Genomic DNA, 12,581 nt, shown 5'->3' with positions numbered 1-12,581 from the left:
GCTGGTACCCTCACCTTTGATAACCTGCCCATGTCTTCCATTTTTTTGCATGGGTGCATCCCACATATACAAACCATCATCCTCTTTGCTGAGTGAGATATTTCCTTCATAGGAAAACTAAATGTACCTGATGAGGTTTCTGATAAAGAACTATGTTCACAAGCTTATCTTTCATTGGAAAAAGGTATAAATATATTAAAAACAAACATGAACGAGGGCCATAGTCATTATAAACAAAGCAAAGAGAGGTGGGTATACAATAAGTTGTGTTGTTTGTACATACATGCAAATCACACTAGGTTTGGAAGATCCTACATACGTACAGTATCACCCTTCACATTTTTGTAAATATTTTATTATATCTTTTTATGTGACAACACTAAAGAAATGACACTCGGCTACAATGTAAGGTAGTGAGTGTACAGCCTGTATAACAGTGTAAATTTGCTGTTCCCTTAAAAATAACTCAACACACAGACAATAATGTCTAAACCTTGGCAACAAAAGTGAGTACACCCTTAAGTGAAAATGTCCTAATTGGGCCCAATTAGCCATTTTCCCTCCCCGGTGTCATGTGACTCATTAGTGTTACAAGGTCTCAGGTGTGAATGGGGAGCAGGTGTGTTAACTCTCTCATACTGGTCACTGGAAATTCAACATGGCACCTCATGGCAAAAAACTCTCTGAGAATCTGAAAAAAAGAATTGTTGCTCTAGATAAAAATGGCCTAGGCTATAAGAAGATTGCCAGGACCCTGAAACTTAGCTGCAGCACGGTGGGTAAGACCATACAGCAGTTTCAGAGGACAGGTTCCACTCAGAACAAGCCTCGCCATGGTCGACCAAAGAAGTTGAGTGCACGTGCTCAGCGTCATATCCAGAGGTTGTCTTTGGGAAATAGACATATGAGTGCTGCCAGCATTGCTGCAGAGGTTGAAGGGGTGGGGGGTCAGCCTCTCAGTGCTCATACGCCATACACTGCATCAAATTGGCCTACATGGCTGTCGTCCCAGAAGGAAGCCTCTTCTAAAGATGATGCGCAAGAAAGCCCGCAAATAGTCTGCTAAAGACAAGCAGACTAAGGTTATGGATTACTGGAACCATGTCCTGTGGTCCGATGAGACCAAGATAAACGTATTTGGTTCAGATGGTGTCAAGTGTGTGTGGCGGCAACTAGGTGAGGAGTACAAAGACAAGTGTGTCTTGCCTACAGTCAAACGTGGTGGTGGGAGTGTCATGGTCTGGGCCGGCACTGGGGAGCTACAGTTCATCGAGGGAACCATGAATGCCAACATGTACTGCGTTATACTGAAACAGAGCATGATCCCCTCCCTTCAGAGACTGGGCAACAGGGCAGTATTCCAACATGATAACGACCAGCTTAAGAAACTGAGGGTAAAGGTGATGGACTGGCCAAGCATGTCTCCAGACCTAAACCCTATTAAGCATCTGTGGGGCATCCTCAAACAGAAGGTGGGGGAGCGCAAAGTTTCTAACATCCACCAGCTCCGTGATGTCATCATGGAGCAGTGGAAGAGGACTCCAGTGGCAAGCTGTGAAGCTCTGGTGAACTCCATGCCCAAGAGGGTTAAGGCAGTGCTGGAAAATAATGGTGGCCACACAAAATATTAACACTTTGGGCTCAATTTGAACATTTCCAATTAGGGGACTGAGTTATATTTGAGGGGACAGCAAATTTACATTGTTATACAAGCTGTACACTCACTACTAGGTTTTGGAAATAGCGGAAGGATACCGTTACCTTGTCCAGGGATTTTCCTTGTTTGAGACTGAAGACCATATCGTCTATGTAATGGAATATATCTGTGGAGGGACCTTGCTTGATTACCTTGAAGGTTATGAAAGTCTTGGCACTGACACTGCAAAACTATTTGTGGCGGAAATAAGCTGTGGGTTGCAGTATCTCCACTGCAATAGCATCGTCCACCGTGACCTCCAACCAGAAAATCTTCTTATCGATGGAGAAGGTCACATCAAAATTGCTGATTTTGGACTTGCCCTCTTAAACATGTTTAGGAACAAGACAGCAACTGAACGTGCTGAAAAAGTGGGGTACATGGCTCCTGAGATGATCCGTGGAGAGCGATATGACTCTGCAGTGGACTGGTGGGCATTTGGGGTTATATTGTATCAAACGGTCATAGGAGAGTACCCATTTCATTATGGGCCGGATAAACGTGCAGTAAACAAATTAGTTTTGTACTATAATCCATTACTCCCATTATGGCTCAGGTTGGAGGAGAAAGACTTATTAAATCAACTCCTGTCTAAGACACCATTTCTTCGGCTCAACTTGGCAGGAAACATCAGATCCCATCCATTCTCCAAGTCAATTGACTGGGATGAACTTGAAGCTGACAGGGTTGCTCCACCATTGCTGCAGTCATGCAATTTCCGGATCTTTTGACCAAAGAGCATGAGGACTTCCCTTAAGGGGATTGGAGCACCAGCTCTCATCATCAGAATCTACAGTCTTGTCCAGTTACTTCACCAACTACTCAGTCCAGGCTAACATCCTCCAAGACTATTCAAAAAAAAAAATAGCATCATTCAAACTTCAAAAAAAAGCTGCTCTTGTCTTAGAACATTAGAAAGTATGAATTAGTATTTATGCTACGCTTTGCAAAATTACCTCAACTGATGGTGCAAGAAAGCCGATAAAACTAATCACCCAAACTAATCAATACAGCCCAGAACCTTTTAACTAAAATTAATTTGAACTCTTTTAATGTGTTAATTATTGTGTCTCACTGCCTCTCCTCCCACAGTGCTCTGTCTGTATTATTAGTAATAGAAAGCTTGATATACATGCCACGGAACACTTCTTAGCCTGGAGTCTTATGATCATACCTGGGAACATTTAAGCTGCAGTTACCCAGAGCCTTACCTTGCGGTACGCGGCCAGGACTGCCCACTGATGTCGGTGGGCGCTCCCACTGACGTTGGGGGAAACACCCCCATTTCAAGGGGAAATTGGTGGGGAGTGGGGTGTGTGAAGACCCCGCTCCTGAGACCCGGATGATTTAGTTGTTGACCCGGAGAACTGACTCTTCACGTGGAGTTCTCCAGGTCAAACCTGGAGAGTTTCCAGGTATCACTGGCATAACTACAGGGATCACGGCGGTCGCAGCCCGTTCCTCTAGGAGGCCCTCTCTTCCTGTATCCTCGTACCAGTTCAAAATAGTTTAGAAATGGCCCTTCCGACCTGGACCCTTTCTTAACTCCACCACAGGGAGACAGAAGCATATCAGGGTGACATCACGTGACCCTGCAGTGTAACCCAGGCTGCCTGCAAAGGGAAAGCTGCAGGAGCACTGAGAGGTAAGCGGGGGTGGGATATGTACTTGCATATATAGTGTATGCGCTGGGCCACTGGTTGGATAGGCCGGGCCCCTGGCTGGATACGCTAGGCCGCTTGGTGGATACGCTGGGCCGCTGACTGATGTGCCTGGCCGCACACACTGTGCGATTGTAACAACATGATGTGCAGCAAAGTGTGTAATTACATAATTTGTTAGATTTAGAGGTTAGATGTAAATGCAATATGCATCTGTGTTATAAGTATAAACCCACACAGAACTATTATAGTCAGTTGTTCACAAAAATTCCTTGCAAGACTATGTGAATCCAGAAGCAACAAGTTGTCCTTAAGTTAATTGTGTTGTTAACTTGAAGTTATCTGGATGAAAATCAGTCCTACTACAGATGCAACCTGCTGTTGGTATACTTTCACCCACATCTATCTCTTAAGTACAAGAGGTTATTTAGAATGTTGCTGGCAAATTGCCTTTTATAATTCAGACACCAAAACACGCATATGTAACTTGCTTAATATTAGTTTAATGATTATATTTTAAATATATGTCATAGATAATAAACACTTTGGACACAGAACAAGGCCACTTACACAGAAAGGTAAAGGTTCACAACAGAGATAAATAGTCGGGAATGATGACAAAGGTTAACACGAAGACAAAGGTTAACCTCAACGTCTGGATTCTGTTGAATTATTTTTTCTTGTGCTGTTTGTCACAGTTTTCATCACTAGAATTTCTATCTGTTTGGTATATTTTACTCTGTTGTCTTTTCCTTCAAAGATTTTCTTAGTTATTTATTTCTATCTTCTTTTGGGGATCTTGACGCTTGATCTTGTTCTTTTCGTTTTCCTTTTCACTCGATGATTTTAGACCTTTTTGAACTTTCTGAATTATGTTGCTTCCGTTTTCTCTAGATGTTTCTCGAGATTTATTTTTGTCATCGGAATTTCCAGATTTTTTAGTCTTTGCAGATTGTTCTGTGGTCTTGGGCACTGACTTTGTCACTGGCTTCTTGGAGTTTTGAAGTTCTTCTGAAGACATATTTTCTGATTTAGGCTTTCCTTTTCCTAATTTTACGTCTTTTTGAATCTCTTTGCTTCTGTTTTCTGAAGAATCCTCTTCAGAGTGAGAATTTCCATTTTGCTTTTCATCTGCTTTCTTGTCTTCCTTACAGTGGGTGTTAACACAGGCACAACTCTGGACATTGATATAGGTGTATTTCATCAGTTTACCAGAGGGACAACTTAAGTCAATGGTGACCTTTTCAGTTTTTGTTTCCTGGCAACATGTACACTTGCGCTTCATGGCCTGTGCTTCTGCGGAATACCTTCAAGAAGAAAATACAAGTGAGTGAGAATATGCACAAATAAATATTCAGTGGCTCTCAGTAAGAGTTGCATCAGTGACAGCCAGGGATTTCTTAAATTTTTCTATAGAGCTTCTTTTTCAAGTAAAAAATCATTAAAATCTTCAGACTATTCAGAAAGTAGTCATTTTAATCTCTAGAGTGTATCTCTTCTTAGTGCATGGTTATTAGTAAAGTAAAAAAAAACAGGATACATTTTTCAGAAAAAATTTACTTATTATTAAATAATAAAAAAATACTAAATTAACATTTATGTCGTTATTTAACACTTATTTGTGGCACTTACATGGAGGAACTGTCACAATTGCCTCTGCAGTATGACATCAAGACCGGAGTAAGGGATTTGCAGCCATTCTGAAGAATGATGTTTTCTGTCTTTGCCACCTGACACTTTTTCGGTTCTTGGATACCTTAAAGCACATAAGAATGGCGGGTATTGTAAACGGTGCCATTTTGTTCAGAACAATATTTTGGTATAACTCTACGTTAGTCATAGCTAAATAAATTCTAGATAGAGAATAACAAATACCCAGACTATGTCGTATGACAGTATGGGCTCCTGAGGAAAGTGTCAACTAATAGATGTAATTAATATGTAAGGTATGAATGTCCAGATGTACTAATGGGAACAGAGTTTCAAACTATTCTGGGTGATAACTTTCAACTTTCTGGCCCTACAGAATCATAACAAAATAGAAGATGAAAAAATACTTACAGGTTTGACAGCACCCAGTGGCATCCTTTTGAATTGTTCCCTAAAACAGAGGAGCAAAATAATTTCAAAACCTATAAATATTTTAGTGATGGTAAGCTTAATCAGGGTTTAATACATAGTTATCTGCAGTTCAATAAATTATTTAAATGCTTCCAATGCGTAGACCCTAGGGGAACAGACTCAAGTGCCTGATCAAGGCAAAGAGCGGTGCAGAGTGTTTCACTGAGAAACACAGGCAGGCTGGGGATCTATCAATATTTAGGAAAAAGAAAATACATTTAATTACACCAATATAGAGGTAGAATTAAAACATTGCAGTACTTCTGCAAAGTAGCAAAGTGACCAAGCAACTATATACGTTTTATAACTGGGTTAAAAAGGTATGACAAAATGTATATCAGAATGGTAAATTGTTTCGTGTGATCGGTCAGCTACTCACAGGGATGCAGTCATCAAGGTTAATTCTTGGACAGGATATCTTGGATGCCACAGGCATCAGCTTGTCCTTCTTCTTGATACACTCATAATGAGTACAGTTATCTCCCGGAGGTGACCAGCTCTGCCCAGGCTACAAGTAACAAACACAACAATATCACTTACTCACCCTGGATCAAACACACCACTGCTTACTGAATAACACATTCTCCAGTGTCCTAAACTAGTCATGTCACCCTTAGATATACAATATTACTACATTTGATTATGATTAATATACCCTATTAAAACATTTGCTACATCCCTGGTTTGCTAAAATACTGGGAATGCTTTTGTCTTTTCCACATGTTCTTACTCTATTGAATTTCATTCAGGTTTCTCCTCATTATATATGTCTCTTTCTTTGTCTTCTTCCTTTTTTACAATATCTGAATGGCTTATTTTGCAGTCTTTTTTCTTATGTTCACATTAATACGTACCAGGAGCACATAAGTGGAGTTATCTGGCAGATCCATGACACATTGTGTTTGCACACACTTCCCACAGCATTGTCCTGGTACCGTTTGATACACGTACCCCTGGAAAGAATCAACCATTAGGATTTTAAGCAAGCATCCTCACTGATCCTCCATCCCACTATATAGAATGTGTTGGCCGAGAAAAAACGTCCCATCCGGACTGCCCAATAAATATAGTGTCATATATATGAATTGTCCACATTCTATGGACTCTCTTAGACTTCTACCTGTGAACATTTCTTGTCACATGTAATTGGCGTGCAGGAAATGTTGTAGAGGCTTGATTCATGGTCCATGGTGCTGTCACACACACATTTCTCACAAAGGTTGGATGAAGGAACGATGACCCCGGGCTAAGGAGACAGAAGCAGAACAAATAATGTCAAGCATTAGTAAAATGTGTCATTGTTTAAGGACATTCACATTCAAGCAGATATGTTCATCTATATTTAACAAAAAACAGGAGAGAGGTATACAATTGTCCTAGGCCTTCTTCATGCAGGGTGACCTTCATCAACAAAAGTACAAAATACTATAGACTAGACATAATGATATGATAAATGTTTATTACCTGGTACTCTGTATTGTTATGCACACACACTTTTTTGGGCTCTGCAAAAGAGAGAGATAAATTAACTGAGATATAATAAAGTCACAGTCTCCCTAGACATATCTTTAAGAGTTATCAAGTATCTTCTCTGAGACTCCTACCGCATGTATATGTAGGGCAGCAGCTTCCTCCTGCCATGACTGGCACAGCTTCAAAACCAGGCTCGCAAAGTGGTTTTAAACTGGAACACAAGCTGACGTTGCATCCTGTTCAAGGACAAAAAGATAATAAGTATCAATATAAATCAACAAAATTCAGCTAGTTAGTCAAAAACAACCTCTGTCTAATGCATTGATATATAGTTGAGGGTGACTGTCTCTGAACGATCTATCCTGTGGAACAGATAATAGAACTTGGTTCTCTTCTGCAGACTTATAACTGGAATGAAGCAAAGACATGTACATTTAATCAGCAAATTCTCCATGGGTACAGATATAGGCCTCAGAAGGAGATATCCTGCAGGGGACACAATTCATGAGCAGGCATAGCAGATGCATGTGGTTTTAATGGGGGATGTTAGGGAAATGGGTAACCGAAATTCCATTTGCACCAAGAGCTCATGGATCAACAAGCCATTACCAAGTGTTTAGACTTTGAAATAATTTCTGTTCTATTTACTTTTATTTAGTAAATTTTAGTGAGGTATGGTGTATTGTGTCAATTGCTGTTGCCATTACAAAAAAGGGCCATGTGGGGTTGACAATTCCCAAACTGAGTACATGTCGATGAATAATTTTTTATGTTTGTTAGTAAATGGGAACTCCTCTGCTATTTCTATGCAGCCCATGCTCATAATGCTTCTTAAACACCTTACTTCTACACACCCTCCCTGCGTACACATATCTGTCACTCTGCCCATATCCTTCGGCACATAGACATATTTCCAGACACTCACTGCATTCGGTAACTTGACAACAGGGGTTGGCAGGATCCATTACTGATACTGCCATGTATCCCTCCTCTGCGCAGGATGAGGTGGTGGGGGAAAGGCAAGATTTTGCGGCGCACTGCACACTCATTGTCACGTTATCGCATATACAAGTCTGGCAGTTACTGTCCCATGTCTCTCCAGGCTACAAAAGAAACAGTTCAAGGAAGCAATGTCAATTTCAGTGCACCAAATTAGGTGAATATATTTAAAAGTCTATGTATAATTATGTCTATATATTTTTCTCCTATATAGTAAAATAAGGAATATCCACGACATTATTTGCTAGCAGCCTATTGGGATGTTATCAAGGCAATACATTTTAAACTTGAATTAAAGGAAAATATACTTGTAAGTTATCTCTTTAAATACAACGTAATGCATATTATGATATGATTCAGTTTTTGTTTTATATAAGAATGAACATTACCTGTTTGGGCATTCCATCAGGACCAGTGCAACCTTTAAGAAGGGAAAAAAATGTCAAGGTCGTTTACCAAATACCCTTATTGTTTAACACATAATTTACATTATTCGGTTATAAAGATTCTGCTATTTATTAGTACCAGGCAGCGCCTAAAGAAAATGCTTCAGTGGGAAAGATATTCAGTGATGAATGCTTTTTTATTATTTGAACCAGACAAGTAAAGTAGACATTGGGTTTCGCCATTAAAAAATATGACTTTCTGAGCAGCACAGTAAAACTTCTCTGGTGATTTAATCTTGGAAAGTGATTAGCAGGGGTGAAAATATACTCAGTAGAGGAGAACCTGTGAATACAATTCATGCTTGACGCCCATGTCAGATGGCTGTGTATTAAATCTTACGTAAGGACGCCATTGCTTCATAAAATAGAAGTAATGCAATATTGGTAAATGTCACATATGGCACATAAGATGCCATATATATAATTGTCTTTTGATGTGTTTGGTGAGAAGGGACCATGTTTCATATACTGTTAAATACTTAAGGTAACCCCAGTTAAATTATTCAGTTCTCTGAGGATGACTTGGATCAGTTGATAACCATAAATGTCCAGAGACACATACAATGTTTATGGGCATTTAAGGATATACATTTTCCCTTGCTACAGGAAGAATATACGTCATATAGTTTATTAAAGTTACATTCTGCTATAAACTCAATGCTATTAGATTTCCACTTGGTCAATTGTAATGTAATTGTAAATGCTGTAATTAGCAAACTATCCCACATGTAAATGTCTATGTGAACAACACTTTTCAGACCCCATAAATGTAGGATAACATACCACAGGAGGACACGCATTGTCCTGAGATAGTGTTGAACAAGGTGGTACCCTCAGGGCAATAACATCCTTCTACAAATTCATTCTCTTTCTTTTCAGCAAACATTTCGTTGTACCTGGAATAACATAGACAATATATATTACCTGAAATATTTGGGGAGAAAAAGTAAGGGAACTGTATTTGAACACTCACTTGAAATTACAGGTAGGTTCAACTCGAGGTCCACATGCCTTGTATACTTTATCTGTTGTGCAGTTCATGGCTGTGTACAGGAAAAATTAGAATATAATACAAACAGTAAATACAGCAAAGATACACATAACATATATACACCCTTATCAATATATAGAAAAGCAGTCTGAAACAATTATTCAAACAATTGTGAGCTTAAGACACAAAGTAGCTTGGATGATCAAATGTTATGACAACTAACGAAGACACAAACTTTCTGTAGAAGAACCCAAAATGCATCCAAAAATTGAAGGAATCCAATAATGCAATATTAGCTGTGATGATAATGAGCATGCGATGCCAAACTTACGACAAGCTCCATTGGTACTGTTTCTCCAATCTATGCAGACTCCCTCCATGGCGCAGAAGCTGGCATAGCTCTGCAAGTTGGAGCAGAGAACTTCACCTACAGACTTAATGCATCCGTCCCTGACACAGGATTGGTAGAATGGCTCAGGGGGCACAACACTGTGACAATTCTCGAAAACACTGTTGAAAAAAACAAAAAGCTAGGTTATGAAAAGCTATGTATTTTTTGGATGTGCCCTATTTTGGGAGATATTTAACGTTATTCTGTAATCTTTATCTCCTAATGTAAGTTCTACTTCACAAGCATTACTTTTAATAGCATGTTTATAATGGCCTCAATACTTAATTATGGTATATACCTGCTGATGATAATCTTGCAGATGTCAGGAGGGTTGCAGGGCTCATCTGGTTCTGTTTGGAACATGGTTGAGGGATATGTAGATGACTGAATGAGAAGTTCAGTAGATGCAGCCATTGGTGTCTGAGTGGGAAATTCAGTAGATGGAGCACTTGATGAGAATGTTTGTGGTAAGCTGTTTAATGGAGTGGAGAAATAGGCAGATGACTGGGAAGAAAATGGGAATGCAGATTGGATGATTGTGGTGGGGGCACTGGTAGGAATAGAGTTGCAAGTAGACATGTCCTGATCTGGAGCACCCCAATATCCTGCCATTTGGGCACAAGATGGAGCCAATTGTCCGTTGGGCAGGATGCAGTCATCAGTACGAGTATTAGAACACTTGCCTTTGAAGACAGAGATAAAGTAAATTAGGAATAAGGATGTCGTACATGCCATTTAGTTATACTAATGAGAGATAGTTAAACTACAGTGGCTAGCTGTATCCTCACCGCAATGTCCTTCAGTGTTGCTTGAAAACTTGCTGAACGGCAACTTGACAGTGAAGCTGAGGACATTAAAGGAGATATATGCTCCCAACTCTGGTATCTCCACTATCATAAATATGCCAGATGAAGTGATTGTTATGCCATTTCTGATTATGGCTGGATATATTCTCTCTTCATTTAAGTATACCTGAAGGAATGTAAACAGAGGACATACAACACATCTATTAGGCTACATCTAGAAGCATATTCTTAGTGTGAGTGTATACTGCCTGGAGTCTATGTTTGCAATGTAAAGTTAAATGTGTGACCGCTGCTTTCTAGAGTTTGCCTTAGTCTAATTTAAGAATAATGCAACAGAAAATGCAATAACATACAATGTAGCTTAGGGAACCAAAATTTCTCTACCTCTCTTTGGTTCCAGATTTCTTTTTTAAGACCTCAGAATGTTTGCTGGATACCAATGTATCCCATAACAACCCCCATAATTTGTAGATAAAACAAAAGTGTCCCTTTTTTAAAAGCAGAGCGGTACATGCACAAAATCATAAAATATGTTTTATTTTTTACCTCAATATTTATGAATTTATTTAAAACCTATCATGACACCACCAAGCCAAACAAGCAGCTTTTGCAGCTTGTTAAGACTTTCGCTTGTCCAGGACTCCCCACCAATAGACACTCACTAATCATGAACTCTCTGGTGCCAACCCCAGCCTCTATAGAGACCAGTTGTTTTGCATATCCTTTGCATTCCCTGTACTTTCTTTTATTTTCTCCCCTTCTCCTTTTTCTTCTCTCTTTCTTTTTCACTGACATGAAAAGTTTTTTTTTAATTTGTTTTACAAATATATTATCTAAACCTATAAACAAATGTTTAATAATAATATGTAATAAATTATGTATGCCCACCACCCATTCCTTTGACATTATTGAATATGGTAGGCCAGTTTATTTTTTACCTTGTTTTCTGGCCTATTGTTTTTCTCCTGGGAGGTCAGGACAATACTATCACTCTTGTACATGATACGAAGTGTCTTAATGCACGTTGGGTCATCTGGGTCACAGGAGAAGTTGTCTATGTAAACTCGGAAGTGGTCAAAGCGTGGTGTAATTTGTTGGACGAGGACATAGGTGCACTTGCCATTAAAGGAATAATAGGTACCATCAAATGTTATGTAATGGGAGGTACCCCAGCCACCGCAGACACCTAAAAGAATACAAATCATCATCTGTAAACATGGCAGCAGTAATATTGTTTACAACTTTGATCCAGGGAGAGGAAGGCAATGTATTGCTCTTCTCTCTGGCATAGCGTTTGTGGATTTTTAAGCTTGACATCTTGGACTCACATTCACACTCATTCTGATAACAGCAGCCACTTTCATCATATATCTTTCGTGGTTGTAAGCGATTGGCACAAACCACATTGTTAACAGGTGGACATTCCTTCTGCTTTATAGCTATGTTGTTTTGTCCAACACAGGTTGCCTTGGTGCACTTGTCAATAGACCAGGTTTCATTCATCTGTGGTAAAGAAAAGAGAATTTACACTTATGTGGACATAGATCAGGATGAAGACAGGTCACTCCTTTAGCAAACATCTATGTTTATATGATATATACAGTAATATTAAAATAAGGTCCCCCAAATAGCAGTGAAATGAAACTGCTATCTATATATACATTTTTTAGGACATCCGCATTGATACATTTCATCCAAACGTCATTCAAAAACTTTAATACTTTCTCCTCATCTATACCTGTGAAAGTAGAAAACATACAATGTAGAAACACATCCCAGGCAGGTAAGCAGTAATATATTAATTTAATTTTTAGTATTGAATGAAATGTTTATTTTGTACTGTCATAAAGTATTCAATATAAATTGCAGAGGCTCAAAAGCACAAAGAATAAAAATAATAGTTGAATACACATACCTTTCTGGGTGGCTTTAGTGCACCGCAATCATATGGGGAAGTGCTGGCTGAGATAGGAGCCGATGTAGAGGTCTTTGTCTGG

The 12,581-nt window shown here is 39.2% G+C and overlaps 1 protein-coding gene across 1 annotated transcript; it reads left to right on the top strand.

The window, feature by feature from the left end:
- Positions 1–658: 658 nt before the first annotated feature.
- On the top strand, positions 659–2,427 carry LOC149275202 (protein kinase C theta type-like). The gene is made up of 2 exons (XM_089504902.1): positions 659–775; positions 1,732–2,427. The coding sequence occupies exons 1-2, from the start codon at positions 659–661 to the stop codon at positions 2,425–2,427; spliced, it is 813 nt and encodes a 270-aa protein (XP_089361028.1).
- The last annotated feature ends 10,154 nt before the right edge of the window (positions 2,428–12,581 follow it).

This window comes from Sceloporus occidentalis, unplaced genomic scaffold (genome assembly GCF_023333645.1).
Source record: "Sceloporus occidentalis isolate IW3139 unplaced genomic scaffold, rSceOcc1.0.p SCAF_295, whole genome shotgun sequence".
Lineage (NCBI taxonomy): Eukaryota > Metazoa > Chordata > Lepidosauria > Squamata > Phrynosomatidae > Sceloporus > Sceloporus occidentalis.
This window is presented reverse-complemented; position numbering and strand designations above follow the sequence as displayed.